Raw genomic sequence first — 27,896 nt, 5'->3', positions numbered from 1 at the left:
TATGCTCCACCTATTCACCTCCCCCCAAATGCTAACAAATAGTGATCATTGACAGACTTCATAGTTTCGCATTTTCCAGAAAATCAAATCACTGAAATCATACACTATATAGCCCTGTCAGATTGAGTTGTTTCACTTAGTAATACATAGCAGGGCTAGTCCATGTCTTCTCGGAGCGTGATAGTGCACTCCAGTCTGGGCGACAGAATGAGACTCCAACTCAAAAAATAAAAATAAAAATAAAGCTAACTATTAATTTTACATCAGAAAAAAATTAAGAGTAAAATCAGTAAGCATTGACAATTTCATATATCTGTATAGAATGTTTCAGTTTACAAGGTGTTAAAGTTAGTTGTAGAGTTTCCCCCTTTTGCCTGGTGAAAAGGATGTCTTGAAAGGCCTAAAGGTACATTATCTAAATAAACAGACATATATACATTTGTATGTAAATATATATGCATACTCATATATGCAAATTTGCACAGGTGTATATAATACACATATACACATACATGTATTTAAAACACTAACTGGGACTCCATCTCCTTGTCTTACCACATCTTGAGTCACTGTCTCCTAGCAGGCAAAACCTGGGACGTGACCCACAGATCTCACTTGTACATTTCCATGATGTTCTACAAAGCACTTGCAAACACATCTTTGCCATTGATTTTCAGAATACTCCCATAAGATTGAAAAGGCAGGTAACACTATTTATGCTCAAGGAAAATATCATTCATGAAAGGTAAGAGACTTGTCAGAGGTAAGTCTAGCAAGAGAGCTGGCTTGTCAGAGGCTGGCTAGCAAGAGAGCTGTGATTTGAACCCAACTCATCTGATTTAAAATTCAACGTGCCTTTCAGCATTTGCCTAGCATTTCCAAATTCAGCACTTGTCTGGGATTTTCTGAGGAAGCCTTCCCAAATAAGCAGATTTTCAGTCACGAAAATCTATCCCTTGAAGCTCCAAAGCCTTTTATCTCAGTTTTGGATAGATATTTACTGGCTTCTTTTTTAAATAGAGATCTTGCTAAAAGGTGTTATATACATCCCTATTTTCCCTTAAAGAGTACCTGAGAGATAATTTAGTCAATGACTCAGAGTCATAATTTCAAACTCCTTTTAAAAGCAACCATGCTTGCAGGGATACTGAAGTATTTGACCTCCATTGGCCAATGCACTACATGGGCCAAGGCTGACTTTTATTTTTGCATCTCTGAGCTCTGCTTTTTCCAGGTTTTTTGCTTCCTTTCTCACAGTCAGGTTTTCTTCTGTTGGCTTGCTTGTTTCCAGCATCCCTTATTCCAGCTTAAATTTGCAGCTTTTATTTGCTAAGGGCTGGAAAAGTCCAGAGCACTGTTTTTTGGTACACTCATGTGTAAAATAAGAGCCTGGCTCAAGGTCTCATTTGCTTCCTTCTTTTATTTTATTTTTTTTGAGTTGGAGTCTCACTCTGTCACCCAGACTGGAGTGCAGTGGCCGCTCCCGGCCACCGCAGCCTCGACCTGCTGGGCTCCGGTGATCCTTCCGCCTCAGCCTTCCGAGTAGCCGGAATTACAGGCGCGCGCTACCACGCCCGGCTGATTTTTTGATTTATTGTAGAGATGAGGTCTCGCTGCCCAGGCGGGTCACGAACCCGCGGACTCAGGCAATCCACTCACCTCAGCCTCCCAAAGGTACGGGATTTGCTTCCTTCTTACTCTCAGATGAGTTCTAAATAGGTGAAGCTACTGGATTTCTGGATAAGTGAGGCAACACAGCACCTCTTTGATGCTCTCATTAACACTAGGTTTGCCTCCTTGGTTTAATTTTTATTGAACATGAGCACTCACCCATTTTCAGCATTGACTTATGATATAAAGAATGAGGTCTGACAACTAAGTTTGTGAACTCATCCTAGAAAAAGTGCTACATGCCTCACTGCTGAGTATCACTATGATCACCTTCGAAGTACTCACCTTGGGAAGCTATGAACTGATGCCAGCCCCTAGTCCACCTGAAAAAACAATTTTGGAACTCTTTCTGGAATGACCATCAGCCTTGACCTCCTGGGCTCAGGCAATCCTTTCATTTCAGCCTCGCTATGTTGCCTAGGTTGGTCTTGAACTCCTGAGCTCAATCAATCCTCCCACCTTGGCCTCCAAAAGTGCTGGGATTACAGGTGTAAATCACCTGGTCTCATTTTCTTTCATATAGGGTTCCGAGGATAGGGAATCAAGCAGATGTAATATGTATGTATGTATTTATGTACTATTTCTGGAGGCCAACATGGGGTCATATGGGCTGAGATGGAGTTGGTTAACAATGGGTCCCTGTCATCTAGGAGGGACACCTCCAATGGCATGCCACAGGACCCTACTTGCATCAGTAACTTGGATGACGAAGTAGCATGCATACTTATTAAATCTCTTCACAGGGAGCAGGGCCAATGATGTCTACACAAAGACATCAAGATTTAAAAAAAGAGCTCACAGATGGGCTCAGTGTCTCAGCCTGTAATCCCAGCGCTTTGGGAGGCCGAGGTGAGTGGATTGCCTGAGCCAGTGGGTTTGAGACCCGCCCGGGCAACTTGGCGAGACCGCATCTCTACAATAAATCAAAAATTAGCTAGGCATGGTAGCACGCGCCTGTAGTCCTGGCTATTTGGAAGGCTGAGGTGGATCGCCGGAGCCCAGCAGGTTGAGGCTATAGTGGCTGGGAGCATGCCACTGCACTCCATTCGGGACAATGGAGTGAGACTCCAACTCAAAAAAAAAAAAAAAAAAAAAAGAGCTCAAACATATGGTAGGAAGGGAAGACAGTAATGAGATAAAACACCGGAGCAAATGTAAAAATTCTTTACTTAGAATATGAAAATTAACTGAACAAGTTAAGACAACAGTTGATATTTATAAAGACTTGAGAGGCGTTAACTGACTCAAAGAGCATTTAGGTTGACAGTATGATATAATTATCTTTAAAAAATCTGTAGGTCAGATCATACTAACTAGAAGTAACGTATCTGAACAGATGAAGGTTCTCCTACTTGACCACAGTGTTCCATGAGGACAGGCCCTATTACCACCTGATGTGCAAGTGGCACGGAAATCAGGGCATAATAAAGAAATAGTATCTGTTCTATTAAAATGTATAAATGGATGGCTGAATGAACAAGTTGGCTGTACTGCGCTCTGTGTTATACTGTATACTTGTGGGTATCATCCTTCAAGAGAGTAATTGGCAGGCCCAAGTGCATGCATGTAAAAGCAACAAGGCCAAACGAGCAAGGAGCTCATCATAGCATTGTAAAAACAAGTATCTAAAGCAGCCTAACACCCTTTAGTAGGGGAACAGAAGAGTAAAATTATGTTAAAACAACAGAATCCTTACTAACGTCCACTATTTGGGTGATGGGAGAACCAGAAGTCTAATCCCTGCCATTACACAATATACTCATGTAACAAACATGCACTTGTACTTTCTGAATCTAAAATAAGACATAAAATTAAAAACAACAGAAGAGTATGTAGTCATTAACAAACATCATATAACTCTTTATGAACAGCCACGAAATGATCTATACATATTAAAATTTAAAAACTGTAAAAGAATATGAGGGAACTCCCCCCAACTGGAATTTATTTATTTTAAAAGTGTGTATTTATTCTTTCATGCTTATATTTCAGTCGTCTTCAAAGTATTCTCTGTTTGATGCAATACACCTATCGAGATGCTTTTTCCTCTGCTCAAAACAGTTCTTGAACACATCAATTTTGGTGCCATTTACTGCTTCTGCCATTAAAAAAAAATTTTTTTTTTTTACCTCTTCCACATTGGCAAAATGTCTGAGGACTTTTTTTCCTCCAGGAGACCAAAAAAAGTTGCTCAGGGCAAAATTGGGTGAATAGGGAGGGTGAGGCATAGGGTTCACACCATTTTTGGCCAAAAACTGCTGAACACTCAGCACAGTGTGGGCAAGTGTGTTGTCATGGTGGAAGGACAAGTCACCTGTTTGCTACAAAAAAATTCACAGAAGCTAAGTGCAGCCTCTCACAACAATGCTAGCTGGTACACTGATGCCAATGGGTTCCTAGAACAATTGCCTAGCAGGGAAAGCCTGTACGACAAGGGGTCCATCTTCCAAAAGATAATTCTGGTTTTGGGTGCCCCCCGCGTACATGCAGCATAATTTACACATTTGTTAAAATCCACAGGAATTTATACATTTCCATTTGTGCTATATATCCAGAGAAGAAGTCTTCTGGACATATATGTACTTACGGATAAAAGGAGTTAACTCCGGGAAGAGGACTGAGCCTGAACAGGGATAAAAAGTCTTCCTTTTTATCTCTATTATTACATTTTTTTACAAGAAGGTATTCATGTATTATGTGTATAATTGCTTTACGGAAAGTAATTAAAAGCATGGCATATAGAATTTTTCCACAGAAAGGGGAAGATTTCGGGACAATGATTCTTCTCAGTTATTGAAGGACTGTCCTGTGAAGGAGATAGACTTGGCACCTGGAGCAGAGGCAGGCAGAATGACAATAGGGAGATGATGGGGCCCAACATTTCAACCTGCTCAACTCTAGAGTAGAGCACCTTCTGGGTAGCGATTATGAAGTCCCAGAAAGAGCTTTGGGGGAGACGGGCCACCGGCCATCTGACAGGTGTCAGTAGACTTTGTGCAGTAGGGATAGAAACTCGTTCCTAGGCTTTTGAGGTTCATGACTAGTACATCTTTTTTTTTTTTTTTTTAGTTTAGATAGGGTTGTTTTACTTTGCCAATAAGAATACTAAAGTAATTAATATCGTGTGTTCTGACCAATGTTTCATTGCATATCATAAATATTTTAACACCAGAAAAAGCAAAATCTCAAATTATAAAAATGGAATATATTTAGCTTTATAAAAGTTCACTGTTTTTTTTTTTTGAGTCAGAGTCCCACTCTGTTGCCCAGGCTGCTGTGCAGTGGCACAATTATGGCCTCAACCTGCTGGTCTCAGGCAATCCTTTCGTCTCAGCCTGATAAGTAACTAGAACCACAGGTGTGTGCCAACACACCCAGCTAATTTTTTTGATTTCCTATAGAGATGAGGTCTCACCATATTGCCCATGGCTGGCCTTGAATCGGGTTTAGACAACCCTCTCTCACCTCTGCCTCTCAAAGTGCTAGGATTACAGTGAGTCATTGTGCCTGGCCAATTCACTGTTTTCTTCTTTTAAAATTTAACTACAGATGGTGAAAACTGAGTCATAAGACATTATATTATGAATAAATAAATGTGTCAACACACAGGATAAAAGGGAGGAAGAAGAAAGCCCTTGTGTCTGTCAGAAGAGGGGGGCTCTGTTGGACACTGATGAGGACAGGTGGCTGCGAGGACCCATTAGTCCTAAGAGTCTGTGTGTCTCAGACTCACCTCCAGATTAGAGACTTATCCCAAATTTATCTTCACATTTTATGAAAAATCAAGTCACAGTGATATCAGGTGTCCCTGGATGCACACTCTTCCCATTAAAATGGCCAGGAGAGGGCAGCCCCAGGACAGCCACGTTACTAAGGAGTGTTTGTAAAATGCCCTGTTCCGGCTTGGGATAGTTAGCTGAACTACCTACCAATCTCAAACAGGGTTGGTCGAAGTTCTAGAAACAGACTCTGGGTCCCCAGCGGCTAGGCCATAGCACCCAGCAAACACCAAGCCAACAGCCGGGATGCCTCGGCAAACAGCTTCTGGGCACAGCCAGCCAGTGGTGGAGTTGGGAAATATTTACCAGAGCCTATTAAATGGGGCCCACTCCACACTCTATTTGCATAAAGACAACACGTTCCCCTTCCTGGGAAAAGGGGTTAGTTTTCGTAGCTCACCAGCTACAAGAACAAACAACAGGACACAAAGGAGCACGAAGAGCAGAAGAGATGGGTATTCAATGGCCCCTAGGAGGGAGAGTGAACAGGCCAGAGGTTGGTTCATCCCAACGATCCATCTGTGCATTTATTTACTGAATGTTTACTGTACTATAATAAATACAATATCAACCCTTTTCTCAAAAATTTCACTGCCTGGTGGGGAGGGCAGACACATGCCAGAAGCCCACCAAGGTACAGAAGGTGGAAGGAGTAGTCCTGGAGGGCCACCTGGAGAATGAGGCATTAGAGCTAAGTCTGGAGATGGGGGAGAGGTGGGGTCAAGACTCATGCTCACCAGAGTCAAGATGGCTACTTCTCTGCCCCTCTCTGCCTTCAGGCACCTCCATCATTCCAAAGAGGATCTTCATTGCTTCTTACAAGCACTCAGGTGGTACTTGGAAGTCCTTAGGATCCGGGGAAAGAAAGAGGGGGACTGGAGGCCACTTGGGTAGGTAGATCCCCCCCCAGATCCTGTACCCTCAGAGCCCCTGCCTGAGCAGGAGGGAGCAGCCAACCATAAGGACTCTGGGTCCTTGTTAAGGAGCTACTTCCTGGGCAAAGTCATGAATACCAGGCCCTGCTGCTTCCTGCTTTGCTTTATGCCAGAAGAGTACCCATCCCTCCAGGCCTTATGAGCAAGGCCAGACTCTGGGGAGTCTGGAGAATGCCCTGCCAACTGAGAAGATGCCCTCTTCCTGTGCGGCTGGGCCAACCATAAGGGGAAGCACCAAATCCTCAGAAAGGAAGTGGGTTCTGATTCATGTCAAAGACCTAGGACGAACTTCTGGCCTTCAGACAGAGTGCTGCTAATCCTTTCTGGTCTGGTGGCTCCTGCCTTAGAGTTCAAGTTCAGCTTGACCACTCCTCTTAGCCACACTTGCAAGCCACACTTGGTCCCATCCCAGAGCTAGGTGCACAGAAGCACTTTACCACTGGCTTCTGTAGGAATTCATGTGAACCCCAGTGACTGGGTATCAAATCTTTTTTTGTTGTTGTTGAGGTTTTGGGTGTTTTTGCTGTTGTTGTTATTTTAAATTATTTATTTATTTATTTTAAAGATGTGGGGTACAATTCAGGTTTAGGTAAGCAAATGGTCATTGTACAGGTAAAGTTTGGGTCTGACTTTAGTCCCCACTGTGCCTTGTTTGATACCAAGTACTTTTATTGATGAAGTATGCCCCCTGCACTCTGGCAGTGTCCCGCTACTGCCAACCCCTTTCTTATAGTATTCTGATAATTGCTCAGGGTGGGCATTAAATCTTTCTAGACATCAGTTTACTAGCCTGTTTTGCAGGCTACATAAGTGGCTTGCAAAACGCACTTCCAAGCCCTTAGATGAACCCATCCACAGTGATGGTTTAGATCAAGTTTTTAAAATTTCTTGTTAAGGTTACACACTTTAAGATGCCATTGAGGAGAAAAAAACACATAAACATAAAAAGATGAACATGTAACTTGCATTAAAGCAAAACCAATTGATGATGCTTGGCTCTAACTGACCATAAAAAGGCATTTTTATTCTCTAACACTATTTCATCTATTTCTTTAAACGCAACCTCTCTTGGTGAAGGAAATAAGATTTCATTTATATAACTTTTCAAAACATTTCAAAAACCACCCTGTTAGGTACAGTGAGACAGACCTGTTTTTACCTGGCACAGGCCAAGTCTGGCATGACTTTCTTATTCCTGCTCTAGTAATGGGCTGAGTCAAGCACAAGTGCACAGATAAGAACACTCAGAGGAAGGCCAACAGGGGAATATCAGCAGAGCTGCCATCGGAAAAGAAGGAACTCCAGAGTCTCCCAAAGGCAAGACCAAGAGGAAGGAATGAATAGAGCTAGATGGAGATGAACTGGGGCAACTGAAACCAATATGGCTGCAAAATTGATGCCATAGGAACAATAACTCATGTTTATTGAGTATTTACTGTGTCCCAGACACTTTATACTCAAGACCTCATGTAATCTTTCTCTTAACCACATGATAAGGTTGAGGCTATTTTTTCTCCCATTTTATATAAGGGAAACCAAGGTTTAGAGAGCATAAGTGACCAGGTTACACAGATCCTGTTGGTGGAGCCAAGATTTGAAGCCAGGTATGTGCAATGCCATTGCTAGACCTACTACCACAGTGTCCTCTGTAGGCCTGGAACCAGGGACACCCTGCAGCAGTCCATGTAACAAGATCTATGGGAAGGAAATATTAGAAGATGCCAGTGCGGGGGAGAGGCTGCCAAGAAGGAAAAGCAAAACAGGATATGAGCTAAGGATCTTCAGGGGTTGGGAGCCAAGAGGGTTTTGGAGAGGAAGAGAAGTCTCAATCTGACCTTAACACAAGCAGCAGAGGTCCAGGGGGCTCTGGGGGCAGTGAGGGCTGCAGTGATCAGTGGGACAAGCTGGATTTGGAAACAACCAACCAGCAGTGAGCACAGCCCCTGTGATCAAGCAGGTACCCAGCTCTACTATCGAGCTGCAAGTCACTTTAGCATTCTCAGCCTCAGTTCCTTGTCAAATGAGAATAGTAACACCCGCTTTACAGGGTTCTGAAGAGAGGGAAACCTATGAGCTTAAAGAAATCCTTTGAAAGTGTCAAGCAGAGAGGGACGTAAAACCAGTTATGACCTGGTATCAGGTAGACAACCGTACAGGTACACAGAAACAGCACCTGAGTCCAGAAGGCGACCTCCAAAGCCACTGGAGGGCCAGACTGGGGGAAGGAAGTTTAAGGTGGAAAAAGTTTTTTTCCAGGTGAAGCTGTGATTCTGGGAGAAATCGACTTCCCCCGTTACTAGAACTGCCTTGACATCCTTCTCTGACTTGGGGGCAGAGAGAGCCGGGCCCTGCCCCCTGCCCTGCAGGCACACACAGGCAACACAGCTCTCCTTCCTGGACCCTTCTCACGCACAGGCTGGGGAGGTGGCTTCTCGTGGGGCCAGGGGAACCCTCTTTGGGTGGGAACCCTTCTCCACCCCACCCTTCCCCTAGCAACCCTCCCTGAGCCTACAGATACTATCTCTGCCATCCTGGCTGGCAAGCGTCTGCCCTGAGAGGTCTGCGGGAGTTGATAGGAGTGACAGAGATGACTCTGGAAACGCGGAAAAGTACTGGGCACACGTCATATGAGGGGATCTGGGTAGCATCAGGTCATGTCTCATTTGTAGGAGCTCTCTCTCTCTCTTTTCTTCTCCCTCTCTCAAAAGCAGCCTGGTATGGTGGAAAGTCAGACAGGCCTGTCTTCCATCTGAGCTCCACCTTGGGCAAGTTACTTAACCCCTTTGAGCTGTAGTTTCCCCAGTAATATCAATGGGAAGAGCAATGCTTACCTCACCAGGCTGTTGTAAGGATTAAGTAATCTCAAAAAAAATATAACCTATGTAGTGACTGGTATATCACATCAACCTTGGTTTGAATCCCGATTTTAAGCAAGTCACTTGGGCTTTCCTAGCCTCAGTTTCTTCATCTTTAAAACAGGAATTATAAGACCCCCCACACACACACACGAAAACAGAAACAAAACAAATTTTTTTTTGAGTCGGAGTCTCTGTCGTCCAGGCTGGAGTGCAGTGGCACACTCACGGCCACTGCAGCCTCGACCTGCTGGATTCAGCCAATCCTTCCACCTTAGCCTTCCAAGTAGCTGGAACTATAGCTGCGTACCACCATGCCTGGCTAATTTTTTAGTTTATTGTAGAGATGAGATCTCGCCAAGCCTGGTCTCAAACTCATGGGTTCAGGCAATCCTTTCACCTCAGCCTCCCAAAGTTCTGGAATTATAGGCGTGAGCCACAGTGCCTGGCCTAACAATTTTTAAAATAAAATTAAAAAATTATAAAATCTGCTCTGGGTTGCTGTAAGGTTTAAATGAGATACTGCTTACAAAGTGTTCAGCCCAGTACCTGTTAGAAACTAGAGGGTCAATAAATGGTATTAACCCTTTCTGTTATTATGGGGCACCAAATCCAACTTCCCTTTCAAGACTCCTGCTCCAAAGAGACTCCTGCATGAGAAGGGGAAGAGCTGGCCATACTTTTAGTCTTACTGATGTCTACATTCACCAAAGGCAATTCACTGAAATCTCCAAGGAGAAATGGACCCCTACAGTCAGGGAAAGGAGCTGGATACCTTCCCCTCCCTCCTTCGAACTCACCACTCTCTAACCCACACCTGGGTCAAGAGGAATATTCTGTTCCCGCTCCCCATCCAGAATGCGGCGCCCAAACATGCAAGTACTGGAACTGGAACTGGTGAGGCAGAGGGACTTTTGGGCAGCTGTCTGGTAAACCAGCAAGTACTAGGGACAGGCTTCAGGAGAACCCAGACAACTGCTCCTGTTTCTCCCTGTTGTTCATCCCAGCTCACCACAGGGCTTGGTCCACCCAGTACTAGGGCTGCTGCCCAGGCTACAAATAGGAAACACTTGACACCTGAGCCTCTGGCCAGAGCATGGCTGGCAAAGGAGGACAAATTCCCACTTCTCCAAAAACAAATGCATTTACCAGCTGCTTCCCTGACCAGGTTTATAAACAGTGATGGAGCTTAGATCAGAACATGATGGATCCCAGAAAAAAATTGCCTCTCTAGTAGTCACGGTGGCTCTCTCACCTGGTGCAAGTCCAGCTAAGTAGCCACACAGGAAGAGGCAAGAAAGAGAAAATTATGGGTTCCCATTCATCAGAAAATAATAAGAGCTAATGTTTATTGGCTGATTACTGTATTGCAGACATTATTCTAAGTGCTTTATAGATCTTAACTCTATTAATTCTTACAACATACCTAGGAAGTAGATGTTATTACTGCTCTCATCTTCAGATGAGGAATCCGAGGCACAGAGGAATTGACAAAGATGGGCCATCTGGCCCAGTCACTACATCACATGGCCTCCTCCCAAGACAAGCAGGGCACTAGAGTGGGAAGGTCCCCAGAGTCGGGAGTCAGTCAGGCCTGGCTTTAAATCCAGACGTCTCTTTTCACAAATAGTGTGATCATGGGAAAATTCCCTAATCTTTTAGTGCCTCAGTTTCCTCATCTATAGAATGGGAATGAAACCAACTACCTCACCGGATAGCTGTAAGTATGAGACTCCTTAAATAATGTATATAAAACATTATATGCTCAGGGCCTGGCACTCAGTCAGAGTTCAATAAATGCTATCATTATTATGTTATCATGACTACAATGGGGAAATCACTTTGGAGAAGGGAGTCATTTTATCTTACCAATTATCTCCTGCCTGAAAATTCTGCTCCACACCCACCTAATCACTCAATCAGCCCAGCTCATTCCCTCTGCAGGCAGCACTGGTTTATACACCCCTTGCTGTCACATTTTTAGGAATTTTTCAGACCTGTCTCCCTCACTGAATAGCAAGGAAATTCTCAGAGTGTTACTTCTGGGGTGCCTTTTCCCAGGGCCAGGGAGGAGCCTCCACTTTGCACTGCCTTGGATTTCTATGTGGTCTCCAGTCAGAGTCATATCTGGCTCTGCCTCCTGGTAGGCAAAGTCACTTCTCTCTTAGGTGGGTCAACACCAGCTGTTCGCACTGGGGATGATAGCCACCCGAGAGATGTTTTCTGAAGTCTGTGGGGTGGTTTCTTTGGCTATCTTAATAAATGAGGAGGTTTGACTTGCACTTACTGGGCTGAGGGCGAGTATTCTAGACATTCTGCACTGCAGATGGCAGTACCAAACCCAAAATGCTTACTTGGTCATGTCCTGTGTAAGTTTTATATGACTGTCAACCGCCCCACCAAACGTCTGTGTTGGTGAATAGCGTGCCTATGATCATATAAGCCCAAAATCCAATTCCATTTTTATGCAAACATAAAGTACCTTTTGCATACTCTTAATATGTACCTTACACAGGGATGTCATTTTCTGTGTGAATTGAGGAAAGATTATATTTGGTTGAGAGCTTTACTAAAAGTTGGTTAACATTTTGGAAAATCATGGCTTTTGAGCTGTCAATGTCAGCCTGTACTTGTGTCTGTCTGTCACATTCATCGAGGCATAGCATCCTACAATCTCATTAAACCTCTCTCAGGAGAGTGTGCCTAAGGATTTACTTGCTGAAATACATATTATTTCATATAAACGTATATACACAGACACACACACACACACACACACACATATATACTGAGTCAGGGTCTCACTCTGTTGCCTAGGCTAGAGTGTCAAGCAGCATGATAACAGCTCACCACAGCCTTGACCTCCTGGGCATGGGATATCCTTCCGCCTCAGCCTCCCAAGTAGCTGGGAGTACAGGTATGCACTACCAGACCTGGCTAATTTTTAAATTTTATTTTATTATTACTTACTGTGTCTTCTCTTTTTTATTCAAATTAGAGCATTTTCCTGATTTTTATGTATTTTCAATACATTATATTTTAGGACATTAAAAGGACATTATTGGCTGATTACTATATGCCAGACACTATTCTAAGTGCTTTATAAATCTTAACTCTATTAATTCTTACAGCATCCCTAGGAAGTAGATGTTATTACTGCTCTCATCTTCAGATGAGGAATCTGAGGCACAGAGGAATTGACAAAGATGGGCCCTCTGTCCCAGCCACTACATCACATGGCCTCCTCCCAAGACAAGCAGGGCATTGGCGTGAAAAGGTCCCCAGAGTTGGGAGTCAGTCAGGCCTGGCTTTAAATCCAGACTTCTTAGAATCCAGACTTTATAGAGTCCTTGCTACAAGAGACACTGGGTCTGATAAGGCTAAAACAACAGGTTTAGAAGGAAGTAGGGGAGTGTGGCTTGGTGCCTTCTGGATCTTCTCAGACCTGCCTGTCAGTAAGGAGGGTACTTTTATTTCTGTTCTCCGCTGGCTCTGTCTGGTCCCGGGGGATGTGTTTAATTCTGCAGTGAGGTCTTAGAAAGCCCATTGCGGCCACACACCAAAACCAGTTCTCTAGTATCACTCTACCTGTCAGGCTCCTGTATCTATTTCTCAATTGTTTTGGTACCTTAAAGGGGAGGGGAAAAAAGAAGGGTGTTATGAATTGACACCCTAAAACCTAAGCATATCGCTCAGGGTTGAGCAAAATGTGGTCTGTTGGCTTCTCACCCTCTTCTCTTAGCCTTCCCCTCCCCCATCCTGCCTCCACCAGAAGTAGAAGACCAGCAGCTGGATCCTGGGACAAAAGGAAGCAATCCTCAGGGGAACAAGAGAATCTTGCTGTCCCTAATTCTCATCCTCCCAGGTCTGCCTCATACTGGACCCACCACCCCGAGGCTCTGTTCACCTGCATGGCTTCCTCAGATTCCCTGAACGAGCCCCATGACATTTGTGTAGCTTAGGGGTCCCCTCTCCTCTGCCGCTGTCCCTGCATTTTCTTCCCCACTGGGCTGACAGCTCCCGTGGGCTGGAACCATAGTGTATTCTTCAATGATTTCTCGGTACCTGAAGTACAGTCAAACACGATCTGTTCATTCCCTCCCTTGCTGTCTTGGACTCAGATGCTTTGGGACCTGCTCTCCTGAGGTTATTCCTGGAGGTCCCGGAGGGAGACTTACTCTACCATCATCACAGACCCTCAGTTGCCACCTTGAGAGCTTTGGCCTGCCACGCCCATGTCTCCCTCATGGGTCTCCCTGGAAAACTTTCTCCATCATTCTGCATCCTCGGAGACCTTTCTTTAGGCTGAATCTTGTTGATTTTTAGAGAAGATGCCCCATCATGCCAATTAAATATAACAAATCAATGTGTACTAGGAACAGTCAGAGAACCATGGTAGTTGTTCTGTCATGTTCACGAAAACAAGGAAGGAAAATTCCAGTTGGTTCAAAACTAAATGCTATATGGGAGCACATGGGCAACTGCTCAGGACGAGCTGGCATGAGTGTCCAGAGAGAGGCATGAGACAGTCACATATTAGTGCTGATGGGCTCAGAATGCAGCCAAGCCTAGGGCTGAGAGGACACCCTGGGCCACTGATTCTCAGGTCTGGGGTCAGAAGACATCGGGACAGGGATACCTCTTAACTTGCTTCAGTCTCTCTTCTGGCCTCACAGAACCTTTCCCCTTCAAACACAACACTCAGCAATGTACATGAAACCTGCCCTGATCGGTCTGGTGGAAACCCATGGCCCTGGATAATGAGGGCTCCAGAAGTCACCAGAACAGAGTAGGCAAGAGGCTACCCAGGTGTACACTCATCACTGTGGACTCCCCAAGTCCCTTTAAACCAATGCTACCTGCCTCCCAGCATTCTTTCAGAGTTGGCTGTCGGCCCAGAGAGCAGGAAATGGGCTGGAGAAACTCCATAGCAAGGAGAGCTATGTCCTGGGCTCTTACTGATAGGGTGCTCAGCCTTCGTTTCCTCTCAGAAGAGCCCTCCTTGCACTCTAGGCTAAACCCTCCACTGGCTCCTTCCCACAGCCACCCCATGTCCTCTCTTTCCTTTCTCCTATATTGCATCTCTTAGCTCTCCCAGGTCCACGCCTCCTCAAGTCTCCCTCATCCCAAGAAAGACTTCCCTCAAGCTTTCTGTCTCCATCTCAGGCCAGCATCTCCATCCATCTTTCATCCTATTCCCTATAAAGGAATCCGACAATCCAAGTCTCTGTCATTTCTCCTACTCACTCCTCAGCTGCAGTGACCTGACATCTACTCTCACTGTGGATACCATGGACGCTACAGTAAGGCATCACTGTTGGCCTCACTGCCCTATCCCTGGCCCATTTCAGGTTTTCAATATCTTCATGCGCTGTGATGCTGTGGACCATCCCCACCTTCAGGAAATCTCTCCTTCGTGGGCATGGTTCTCCTCCTGGTCCTCATCCCTTTGACCATCCCGTCTTAGTTTCACCTACAGATGCCCACTCCTCAACCTGTTCTCCCTGGTCTTCTTCTCACTCTGCCGCCCTCCCTGGGTGACCTCATTTCCCTCCATCGCTTCATGTGATATGATTCAATGATGACTCCCCAGGATGCATCTTCAGTTCTGACCTGTCTCCTGGGCTCCAGATCCAAATGTCTCACCGTGTATTAGGCACTCAGAGCTTATTATCTGCCCTTCTCTCTGCTCCCATCACCTGGACACGCTTGCTGCACCGCCTGTCTTCTTGATCTCTGACTGCAGTTCCACTAATGACTGGCATCCCAAGCTACAACCTCAGAATCATGTTTGACTCACCCCTCTCCCTTGCTATCCATGTCTGACCTGTTGCCAAAATCTTCCCGATCACATCTTAGAAATATCTCTTAAAGCTGGGTCTCAGGCCAGACACAGTGACTCATGCCTGTAATCCTAGCACTTTGAGAGGCCAAGGCAGGAGGATTGCTTGAAGCCAGAAGTTTTAAATAAGCCTATACAACATAGGGAAACCCCATCTCTTAAAAAAAAAAATTTAGCCAGGCATGGTCCCAGTTACTCAGGAGACTGAGGCAGGAGGATCACTTGAGCCCAGGAGTTTGAGGTTACAGTGAGCCATGATCACGCTGCTGCATTCCAGCCTGGGTGACAGAGTGAGATCTTGTCTCTACCAAAAAAAAAAAGGAAGAAGAAAATAAGTTGCTCTCTCCATACCTACTCACACAGTAATAATAAAAATAGCAGATACTTATAGAGCGTATATGTTCTGCACACATGTCTAAGAGGTATACATACACACTCACTCATTTGACCCTCACAGTTACCCTGAGGTAGATACCATTATTCTCCCCACTTTACAGATGAGAAGATTGAGTCACACAGCCACACAATGGCTTATGCTGTTGCATAAGTCTGTCTTATCTGTCTTGTGGACTGAGGGATGGCCTTGCTTCTAGGTCCCTTGACTTTCCCACAATGATCCCTCAAACAGACTCAGGTCACACCATGGGGTAGTGCTGAAGCTGGAATTCAAACCCAGGCATTTGGGCTCTATGTCTGCCTGCATAACTTCTTTGCTACATCCCTTCCCCTAGCATTGCCCATTCTTGCCTGCCACAACAGCATTCCATCGGGCCTCTATTGCATCAGTCCTCCATTCACCCTCCCTTCCCTTCGCACCCACACCCCCTTCCATTGCCCTTCCAGTAAGTGAAACTAGTCATGACTGAAAACCACCTAGTGGCTATTTAACTGCTCACAAGATAAATCCCAAAACTTCTTTGCTGGACAAAGTTCTTCATAATCTGGCCTGACCCACAGCCCCAGCCTCATCCTCCAACAACTCACACCATGCTGAATTTCTCCCATTTCCGCCAAAGCTGTGTCCTTTTACACCAGTGAACCTTCACCCTCATTGTCTCTAACACCCAGAATATTCTTGCTGACCCTCTGCCAGTCAAAGCCCTGCTCTTTCCTGGCTACTCACTTCAGACACCATCTCTTCTGTGCTATCCTTGGGCAGTAAACCAGAGCTCAGCATTCTTATGTCTCACTCTGTAGTGTTTCAGTTTATCTTCTTGCATGGCTTCAGAATGGCTAAATAGGCCCAGCACAGTAGCTCGTGCCTGTAATCCCAGCACTTTGGAAGGCCAAGGCAGGAGGATTGATTGAGCCCATGAGTTTGAGACCAGCCAAGAACGTGCCACTGCATTTCAGTCTGGGCAACAGAGTGAAACTCCAACTCAGAAAAGAAAACTTGTCTTTACCAAAAAATCAAAAAGTTATCCAGGTATGGACATAACTGTAGTCCCAGCTACTCGGGAGGCTGAGGTAAAAGGATCACCTGAGCCCAGGAGGTCAAGGCTGCAGTGAGCTGTGATCATGCCACTGCACCTCAGTCTAGACAACAGAATGAGATTTTGACTTAAAAAAAAAAAGGCTAAATATTCAAAGATTAGATGGATGACCTCAGATCTATTAGCATTCATTCCCCCTCCAACCTCCGCCAACATACCAGAGATATGGCAGGATCCTTCCTACCCCTGCATTTCAAATGATTCTTTTCACTGGATCACACAAGATCTTAAAGGCTGAAAAATTCTATATGACATATTTCCCCTCACTCTATACAGCTCAAGGGTGACTTTCTTCCTCATTTCTTGTTTTTTGTTTTTTATTATTTTCTGAGTTGGAGTTTCACTCTATCGCCCAGACTAAAGTGCAGTGGCACACTCTCAGCCACCGCAGCCTCAACCTGCTGGGCTCCAGCAATCCTTCCACCTCAGCCTTCCAAGTAGCCAGAACTACAGGCACGTGCTACCACGCCCCGCTAATTTTTGATTTATTGTAGAGACAAGGTCTCACCAAGTTGCCCAGGTAGGTATTGAACCTACCTGGGCAACTTGCAATCCATTTGCCTCGACCTCCCAAAATGCTGGGATTACAGGCTGAGCCACCAGAGCCCGGCATCTTCCTCATTTCTCTTCAAAGGAAAAAAAAAAAAGAAGAAGAAAGGAGAATGGAAATTGAAGGACTTCAACCAGACCAGTCAGTCGAAACATGGCGTGAGAAAAACAATGGCACCATAACATACAAACCACTTGAAGCCTTAGAGACCATCTCAGTCAGACTTCTCCATTTTATTCATGAGGACACTGAGGCCCAAGGAAGAGGTTTGTATAAGGGCAGCAATTAGTAAGAGGCAGACAGCACTGGAACCCAGGACTTCTGAGAACCTACGCAGGAATCTGGCCTTATGCCGCTATCCTTCAAATCTGTCTTACCTGTCCTAGGGACTGAGGGGAGGCCTTGCTTATGGGTCCCAGAATGATCCCTCAAACGGATGCACAGTGCCTTCTTGGGACCAGGTAGTTGACAGGTCAATGCTCCTTGCTCATGCAACTCAGGACTGCAGTTCACCCAGCACCTGGCTGTGACTCCCAATTGCACCAACTAGCCCGGGGCATTCCAATAGGAGCTTCACCAAGGGCAGTGGCTGTTCCTTTGCTCCCTGCATCTGTCAATCCCTTGTCTGTGTCAGACTCGGAGGCTGCTCCTACACAACCATCCTTTCTTCCCCTCCCCACTCCCTCTACCTCCTGTTTCCTCCCAGTTAGTCACGATGAAGTCACACTCAGTCTCTGGCTCCCAGGCCTCTCCCTTATGTAGATACAGGGAGAGGGGAGGATGCAGCAAGGCACCATGGGCAAAATGGGCTCTGGAGTCAAAGAGACGTGGGTTTGAATCCTGGCTCAGCCAGTTGACCAACTGTGTTACCTTCTTCAAGTTATTTAATCTCTCAGATGCTTCACTGAAAAAGGCGGGGCTGCCTGGGCAGTTTCCTAACCTGCAAAATGGGGATCATAACACTTACCTCATTGGTTTATAGTGAGAATTAAAGGAGACACAGTGCCAAAAGCACCTTGCCCCGAGCCTGGCGGTCGGCAAGTGTTGTTCAGCTTCCCTTGCCGTGTTCTGCGAGGCCATGACTGTCAAGCAGGGGCCTGAGAAGTCATGGGTGCCCACCTGTAGGCCTGCAGGTGAGCGGGTGTGAACGTGAGAAGAGGAGAGCTCCAGCCCAAGTGTGCAAATGAGTGTGATGAGGCTGAGTGTCTCTTCCTCCTAAATTCCCCCCATCCTCTTTAAAGTAAAGATCTGTCATGTCTTCTTGTCAGTGATGAGAACTCCAAACCCCTCCCAGGGGAGGGAGGGAACAACCCACCCCACCAGGCTCATCCAAGGGAAACAAACTCAGGTGAGGTCCACTCCTGGCAGAAGCCAACTGGTGGGGGAACCACGCCCCAAAAGATGTTCAAAGGGCCGGAGGCCTCCCTACAGGCAGCCCAGGACCAGAGGAGCTGCCCTCAGCCTTGTCTCTAGCACGAGGGTTTCTCAAGCTTCAGGCAGATGGCACAGGCAGTCAAACCTATGGGACCTGTGGAACTGGTCACCTCCCAGCAGGGCTGACCTTGCCATGTCTTGGTATGGGATAGGCTCCTCCCCCTGTATCTTTTTCAAGGACCTGGGGCAGGGAGAGGTGGGCCCTGGGCTGGGGAATCCTGAGTCCACAGGACAGAAGCACAGGGCACAGGCCATGTCCTAACCTGTTTAGGACCAGGATCACAGACTTCAGGAACAGTTGGGAATCTCCTCTATCCTCTTTCCCCTGAAGCCAACCTAGCCAAACTGTTTCCGAGATAAGAATCTGTCTCACATTTAAAGACCTTGGGTGAGAAGCTGATTCTATAAACTCCCTCCCTTGGTAGTTGTTCCAGTGTTCAATAAACTGCATTGGTTAGAAGTTCTTCCTCATAGCTAACCTAGATCTTTCTTTAATTGAAGCCTATCCCTGTTCTAGGTCTCAAGTGGAGAGGGAGGGTAGCTGACTTTCATTTGTTAGCAAACTTCCTGGTCTTCTTGATAAGCATAATTGTAGGATTTGTTTGCTCAAAAGGTTTTGGCTTAGGCCTCAAGAGTATTCCTCTCTCCCTGACTAGGAAGGATGTACCAGAATTAACAGCCTTTTAGGCAATGTTGATAGTGACTTCAAATCACTCTGTAGGTAAAGGAGGAGAAGGACATATGTCTGCCTTTGATCTTCAGCCCCACCCCTGGCTTTCCTCTAAACCTGACCTCAGAATATCAGAATCTTGGGGAGGAGTCCTAGTGATTGCATGATACACCCCCTCATTTGGATTGTCTTCCTTTCCTTCTTGCTATTCCTCTACCCCCTACTCTTTTCTGCCTCACAAATTCCTATTCATCCTTTAGAGCAAGACTCAAATATCACTTCCTCCATGAAGCCTGCTCTGAGTTCCCAGGAAAAATTAACTCTTCCCATTTCCATCTGACACCTTTTTTTTTTTTAACATATCTCCCATAAAGCACAGATGAGACTGTATTATAATTAGTCACATAAGAGTCTTTCTCCCTCTCTGTCTCTATACCCCACCCTCCCCTCATACTAGATGTTGAGTTCTTTCAGGGCAAAAACCATGTCTTAGTTTTATTTGCATTCCCACACGTGGTATAGTAGGTCCCCCCCCCATTTATAGAATAAATTAATTTTTCAGCAGAGAAAAACTCAGACCAAAAATATTAAATGACTTGATCAAGGTTCTACAGTGAGTTAGTGGCAGTAATGGGACCACACCCCAGGCTATCTGACTCAGTATCTAGTTCTCCCCCTTGGTCTCACTCTGGGACTTCCCATGACTACCTTCTGCTTGGTTCCAGCTTGGTCTCTTTCCTCCCAACAAACTTCCATCCCGTGTGCTTGTGATATCACACCTGTCCCATCCCTCATGCCTAGTCCTCCTATCAGCCTCTAACCTCCAGGGGCAAGTCCCCTCCCTTGACTTCGCCCTTCTCTTTACACCTCCCCCTGTCCAAAGCCCCCCAAGTCAGTTTAACCTCACCCAACTTGGTTTCCATCAAAGTGCCATGCTTGTGTCCACATTTCCCCTGAGTTTGGTTTCATGCTCTTTTCTGAGTTCTTTCTGCTTATTCCATATTTCCTGTTATGTTCCTCATCTTCATACTCCAGGAGTTTCCAGATAAAACCCAGGTACTTCATCCTTTGTGGCTTTACAAACTCCTTTGCACACTGTCCACACAGACTCACCGAGAGGCACCTTGAGCTAAACTTCTACAGGAAAAGAGCTGAAGCCCTAGATTTCTGGGCCACTTCTGGCACACAGCTCCCTGTAAACAGGCGTTCCATTTGTCAGACCTCTTTTGAGAGGATACCAAAGAGACCCCAACACTGGTTCACAGATTGGGGTGGGAGCTTGGACTAAGGGCCCTTTGATCCTGAAAGTTTGGAGTTTATGAATACACACCCCTAGACAGTCCTTAATCTACTTTGTATCCTCCACACTTGACTTAGTATAAGTGGCTCCCAAAATATATAGAATAAACATTTTCTTCTGTCCCAAGTTCTTACCTGCCTGTTGAAATCTAGGCCATTTCGATCATTTCCTGGAAAAGATTAAAAATATATCGATTAGTTGGTAGCAGGATTGGAAGAGGCTATAGGTTAGAGAAAATTTTTAGAAAGGATGTTGAGAAGACTATGTCTTTATTTTGAAAAAGAGCACCTATTTGCCCTGAGGCCAAGATTCTCTTCTTCACACTGTTTCCTGGAAATGCCTTCTGAAAGTCTCCTCCAGAAAGGTGGATAGCTAGGGAAAGAGTCGCCTGGGAGGACGGTTGACTTATCTAAGGTCACATAGCAAATCAGGGTCTGTTGGGAATAGAGCTTGCCATACCAATCAGAGAGCTTGGTTTCTGTGCCTGTGCTGCACGCCCCCAGCCAGCAGCTGTTACATCCCTCCATGGACCAAGAGACCAAGAAGGGACCAACCATGGATCCCAAGGCAAGATGTCCTCCCACTAGCCCAGCCCTCCAAGGGCGAAGACACCTAAATCACGTCAGACAGACAGGTTGTCTATCTTGTCTTTTTCCACCTTTCACTTTTATTTCTTGTTGTGTGTGTATTTTTCCTTTTATACTAAATGTTGGGCTGAAAAAGTAAATATGTGTTTAATAGAATTGGCCAGGCATGATGACTCATGCCTATAATCCTTTGGAAGGCTGAGGTAGGAAGATTGCTTGAGCTCAGGAGTTCGAGACTAGTCTAGGTAACATGGTGAGACTTCGTCTCTACAAAAAGTAAAAAAAAAAACTAGCAAGGCATGGTGGCATGTGCCTGTAGTTCCAGCTACTTGGGAGACTGAGATGGAAGAATTGCCTGAGCCCAAGACGTAGAGGCTGCAGTAAACTCGGATTGTGCAATTGCACTCTAGCCTGGGCAACAGAGTGAGACCTTGACTCAAAAAAAAAAAAAAAAAAGCTTTTCAACAAGAAAAATCTAAAGTAGCAAAAAAAATTACTCACCTAGAGGCAGCTATAATGAATAATTTTGTATATTTTATGGTCTTTTTATAATTGTTTTTCTTCATTGATATGTATCACTCTACATAGGTTTTGCCTTCCTTTTTCCAGTGAGCATCATAACTATATTTCCCGTGCTTATAAATACCATTTAAAATTTTTAAATGGCTATATAATACATTGCATGGATGTCTCATGATTTGCTTAAACATGTACCTATTGCTGGTGGTGTTTCCATTCTTTGCTATAATAAAGTTTCCTATTCATATAGCTCTCCAGGGCCCCATAAATCATTGACTCTGTAACAGCAGGAAAATGATTATTTATTCAATACTGTACACACAGAGCCTAGCACTATGTTCACCATATAATAAGAGCTCAAGATATATTGGTTGAATGATTGAACAAATGAATGAGTGAACAAATTCAGAACTCTTTTAAAAAGCTTTGAAACCAAGTCTAGATGCCTTGGCACAACTTAGAATCCCCCATAGGTCCCGTTCCCTCCCTGCCTGCCTTTCCTGCTTTGTCTTAATACTGCTCATGGTGCTACCTTACTCCCTCCCAGGTATGCCAAGCTCCAACCACAGAGAATACTCACCTGTGCCCAGCACGCCTTGCACTCATGTTCCCATGCCTCCATGCTCTTGCACCCTTGCACAGAGTTAATCCCTCTTCCCCCAGGAACCCTCTCTGCTGGCCACATGGCACTTGTATAACTCCTCATTGGTTTGCATCTTTCTCTCTCCCACTATTCTGTGATTTCCTTGAGAACTGGTCAGTGACATCCATTTTTGTGTCCTCAAGGACCATAAAATGACTCCAGTCCCCAGTGTGGATCAGAGGATCAGGAAAGGCCTGAGAGAAGAATGAATGACATCTAAGAGAATCCTCTGGAATCTCATCCCTTCCTTTGCTCTGTTCTAAGCAACAAGGGGCAGGCATAGTCCTTTCCTGTCTAGGTGTGAGACATCTCCAAGAGTAGGAGGACCACCAGGTTAAGAGCAGAGGAGGAAGAACTATGGGATCCCCAAGACGAGGAAGATGGTGACGTGCACAGTGATTGCTGAGTGGAAGCCTGATTCTGATACCAGCTAAGAAGATATTGGGGGGGGGTGCCAAAAATGTATGCACATTTGAAGTATGATGGTCACTCAAAAGATGTCAGTAATCAAATGAATGCTAGTGTCACCATGTGACAGGCAGGACAGTCAAACAGCAGAAGCACAGTTGAGCAAATATCATACTACACATTGCTACCGTAATTTAATTCAACTTCAAAAAGTAATACATAGACAATATCTCTTAAAATGTGTATACATTTTGTTGGCACTCCGTGTCTGTGTGTGTGTGTATGTGTGTGTGTGTGTGTGTGTGTGTGTGTGTGTATAAAATCTGTGAGGGGAGTTCATGATGGAAAGGGCTCATAGACTACAACAGCTGTGCTTAAAGGGATAGAATGAAGCCGGGCTCAGTGGCTCAGCCCTGTAATCCCACATCTTGGGATTGCCTGAGCCCATAGGTTCGAGACCCGCCTGGGCAACTTGGTGAGACCTCATCTCCACAATAAATCAAAAATTAGCTGGGCATGGTAGCACATGCCTGTAGTTCCAGCTACTTGGAAGGCTGAGGCGGAAGGATTGCTGGAGCCCAGCAGGTTGAGGCAGCGATGGCCGGGAGTGGCCACTGCACTCCAGTCTGGGCGATAGAGACTCCAACTCAAAATAAATAAATAAATAAATAAAAGGTAAAATTCCTTTTATCTTAAAAAAAAAAAACACCTCTTTTGTAGGCTGGGTGCAGTGGCTCATGCCTATAATCCCAGCACTTTGGGAAGCTGAGAGGCAGGAGGATTGCTTGAGTCCAGGAGTTTGAGACCAGCCTAGGCAACATAGTGAGACCTCGCCTCTACAAAAAATGAGACAATTAGTTGGGCACGGTGATGCCTGCCTGTAGTCTCAGCTGCTTGGGAGTTTGAGGCAGAAAGATTACTTGAGCCCAGGAGGTTGAGGCTACAGTGAGTTGTGATCACGCCACTACATTCTAGCCGGAGTGACAGAGCAAGACTTTGACCAAAAAAAAAAAAAAAATCCTTTGGTAACATTGTAAAGTTGGGGTAAGAAGGAGTGATTTTCAATGACTTGACAGAAGAGCCAATTCATTGATCCCACAAGTATTGACCAAGTACATTCTATGTGCCAGGTACTGTTCTGGGTACTAGGAATACAATATTGGAGGAGACAAGCCACTGGCCTCATGGTACTTGCTTTCTAGCTGATGAGACATAAAAGGAATAAGCAGATGAATATGTAATATGATTTTATTTAGAGAGTATTACTGTAGAGGCCAATAAGACATGGGACAGGGAGAGAGTGTCTGAGGCTATTCAGAAGTCGGATGATCTGGAAAGGGAGGAGATATTTTCACTGGATATAGTAAGGACCCAAACTTTTGAAGGTTTGGGGAAGATCATTCCAGATGGCAGGACTGAGTCTGGAGGTAAGGACTGGTTTGCAAGGCAAGAACAGTAACAAGATCAGGATGGTTGGAGAGTGGAGCTGGGAGTGACACTGTGGAACCCAGGGGCCAGGTCCTAATGAAGACTGCAGCTTTCACTCCATGGAAGGTGGGAGTGACCTAAGGGTTTTGAGCAGAGGAGTAAGATGATCCGATGTGTGTCTCTAAACCTGGAGGGATCAGAGAGTAGGAGGAGAGACCAGCTGGGAGTCTGCAGCAGTGGCCCAAGTGAGAAGGCAGTGGGCAGGACAGAATTATGGAGTGGAGGCCATGAGCAGAGCCTGCATTCTGGATATACTTGAATGGACAGCTGATGGGACTGACTCCAATGGAGGGAACTTGGGGGACAAGAAAGGAATCAAGGGGGATTCCTGAGCTTGGGCCTCTTGGAAGTAGTATGTGGTGGTGCCATTCGCTGAGATGGAGTGACTCAGGGAGGAGCAGGCAGGGGGAGAACATCAGAAGTTAAGTTTGGGGCATATTAAGTATGAGATGCCAATTAAATGTCCCAGTGGCAGTGGGGAAGTGATTCTGACTCAGAAGTATTAGGTTGGGAAGTATAAATCTGGCAGCAATCAGCTTATAGGTGTCATTACAAGCCATAGGACTCATGAAGTTACAAAGTCCAGATGGAGAGGAAACTAGGGTGAAGGCTGGGTTGAGGAGGGGGAGCTAGCAAGTGAGACTGAGAAAGAATGGGCAGGCAAGGTAAAGGAAGATCAGGCAAATATGGTGCTCCAGAAGGGAAGAGGAAAAGATGCTTCCAGGAGGAGGTGATATATATTTAAATGAGACTAAGAAAGTAAGAAAAGTATGGGGGTGGGGAGAGAGGCAAAATAAAAATTTTTAAAAACAGTTTGATTTGGAGAGGAGAGGGTCATAGAGTTTACGGACAATTTTAAAATGTCTTCAAGTCAGGCACGGTGGCTCACACCTGCAATCCTAGCACTTTGGGAGGTGAAGGCGAAAGGATTACCTGAGGATGACCAGCCTGGGCAACTTGGTGAGACCTCGTCTCTACAATAAATCAAAAAATGAGCTGGGCGTCATGGCACACGCCTGTAGTTCCAGCTACTCAGAAGGCTGAGGTGGAAGGATAGCCTGAGCCCAGCAGGTTGAGGCTACGGTGGCCGTGAGTGTGCCACTGCACTCCAGCCTGGGGGACAGAATGAGAATCCGACTCAAAAATCAAAAAGTCTTTACTTTTGATTTCTGTGAATGCCATTATAATGCTGTTTGTGATATCCGCATAGTGGAAAAGGTGAGCAAGCAGAATTCAGAGACTAATTTTAAAATACTCCAGTCAACAGAATTAGCGATTTCTCTTGCCTCGAAGTTTTTCCATGGCACTTCTCAAGAGTCCTCTCACCATGAGGATGCACCTGCAGCCTGGTGATGGAGTTTCCCCTTATCAAACCCATTCTTATTTTTTTTTTTTTGAGACAGAATTTTACTCTGTTGCTCAGGCACAATCACAACTCGCCGCAGCCTTGATCTCTTGGGCTCAAGCGATCCTCCTGCCTCAGCCTCCCGAGTAGCTGGGATTACAGGCATGCACCAGCTAATGTTTTGTAGAGCTGAGGTCTCGCTAGGTTGTCTACGCTGGTCTTGAACTCCTGGGCTCAGGCAATACTCCCACTTCAGCCTCCCAAAGTGGTGGGATCATAGGTGTGAGTCACTGCACCCAGCCTCAAATCTATTCTTACCTGCAGCAGTATCTATTTTCCCAGGCTTACTGAATGGAAGGATCAGAGGTCACGGCCTCCCAAAAGACTGGCCCCCTATGTTCCAGGACAGAAGAGGGCAGAGGCACAGCTCAACCCTTGGCACTTACTAAGGGTTGAGTTTTCCAAGCTATTCCTATTCTTATTCCAATTCCACTACAACGCAGGTCAGAATGTTCTCGGGAGGCATGGCTTTTCTCAAGGCTCCTAGCTCATGTAGAGCATCTGAGGGTCTGTGTCAAGACATGGTGACGTGGTCTAATAGAAGCATGAAGTGGCTATCTGATGACACTTGATTCACTCTCCAGATCTGGCTGAGGGGGAACTGCCTCACCCTCATTTTACTGCCATGCTTGTTCATGCTTCTCCTCCATGGTCCACTGGGCTTGTTCCACCAGGCACCACTCCCCACCCAGCCTACAGGAAGGCCTGGGAGCTGGTACCTGGGAACTGCAGGCCGTGGTCTGGCTCACTGGGGTTCTGCTGCTGCCCCAGTGCTCCAGGTTAAGATGACTAGTGAACCATTCCCAGGACATTCAAATTCCTTCACCTTTGAAACAGTGAAGAAGGTGCTCCTTTTTCACAGAGAAAGCAAGAGATGCAATGATCATGTTGTGTTAAACGCTGGTCTGCGATCACCAAAAACTTCTTTTCTACCTCTTTAAGATGTCATGTGGAGGAGTAGCAGGGCACATTTAGGAAGAGTCCTGGACTGGAAGTCAGAGCACTGGGGTCCAGGCCTGGGCTCCATCAATTCCCAAGCTATGTGACTGTGAGCAAAGCAGAGACCTCCTGAACCCTCAGGGTTCTTAGTTGTAAAGGTTAGAATTCCCATTTCCCTTCCAGGAAGATGCTGGAAATTGAGTGAGATAAAGCTGGTGATCATGATTTTTAAACTAGGAAGCATTATGCAACTGCAGAACTGGGTTCCAAACATCCTAGGCCATTTCCCAAAAGGTGGAGCCTGGGCCTATATTAGGGACTTTGCATTTGCTGTTCCCAATGACAGGAATACTCTTTTCTCCCTCGTCTCTATCTAGAAAATACGTACTCATCCTTCAAGGCCCAACTCAAATGTCATATCCTCCATGAAGCTTATCCAAAGCAGAATGAAGGAATTCCTCCTCTGTGTTTCCTCGTCTCTTATCTAGAGCTCTTACAGTGCATGCCACATTTCTTAGGGTCAGTGGTTTGTGAATCTGCTTCCCTCATGAGACTGTGAGCTCCCAGAGATCAGGGTCATTATTCTAGTTGATCTTTGTGCCCTAAGTGTCTAAAACAGTGTCTGGCAATATAGTCGGTGCTGAATGACTGTCTGATATACTGATCCAAGTCACTGAGAAATTGTTATGAAACGAAACTTCTATTCAGACCTAAGAAACCACAGGCATTGCCATCTGCAAAAACCTGAACACATTTGATTTCCTATCCCTGGCTCCGTCTTTGGAAGATGGCTGCCACTTGAAGGAAAAGAAAAGAAAAAAAACCAGAACAGGACAGAACACATATGGCCAGGAGCATTACTTTCAGATTCTAACACTGAAGTCCAATCTCAGAGAGGAAAACACATTCCTGAGGTCACACATAGCCTCAGAGAACCTTCTCCAGAAAAGAGTTTGGATTTCTCGACAATCAAACTGAGTTTTTCCATAAATCCACTACATCAAGTGTCGGACACAGGAAAAGTAGAGTCTAAAATATTAGACTTTCATCAACAGCTTAGGCTAATAAACAGGATAGATGCTGATCAAATTTGGAAGTGATTCAAAGCAGAGAGCAGAAAGAAATACATAAAAGTGGGGGCTGAATCAGGATTAGAAAATATTTGGTAGATTTTAATAAGAAGCCAAAACCAACAAGATAAAATGTAACAGGAATGAACGTAAAGCCCTGCATTTAGGTTAAAACATCAACTATCTAAATCAAAGACAGAGGAAGAACCATATGCCTAGAAATGGTTAAGGTAGTAAATTCTTTTTCGTAAATTTTTTTTTTTTTTTAGTTGGAGTCTCACTCTGTCACCCAGACTGGAGTGCAGTGG

The 27,896-nt window shown here is 45.4% G+C and overlaps 1 protein-coding gene across 1 annotated transcript in view; it reads right to left on the bottom strand.

Moving 5' to 3' along the window:
- POU2F3 (POU class 2 homeobox 3) overlaps positions 1-27,896 on the bottom strand; it is a 94,934-nt gene that overhangs the window by 31,498 nt on the left and 35,540 nt on the right. Inside the window, exon 3 of the mRNA XM_021713078.1 lies at positions 20,664-20,698. Coding sequence (XP_021568753.1) covers positions 20,664-20,698 — 35 coding nt within the window. The remainder of the gene's footprint in view (positions 1-20,663; positions 20,699-27,896) is intronic.

Source organism: Carlito syrichta, unplaced genomic scaffold (genome assembly GCF_000164805.1).
Source record: "Carlito syrichta isolate Samal-C Ts95f unplaced genomic scaffold, Tarsius_syrichta-2.0.1 Scaffold304031, whole genome shotgun sequence".
Classification (NCBI taxonomy): domain Eukaryota; kingdom Metazoa; phylum Chordata; class Mammalia; order Primates; family Tarsiidae; genus Carlito; species Carlito syrichta.
Note: the sequence above shows the minus strand (reverse complement) of the source record. Positions and strands in the feature narration are given on the sequence as shown.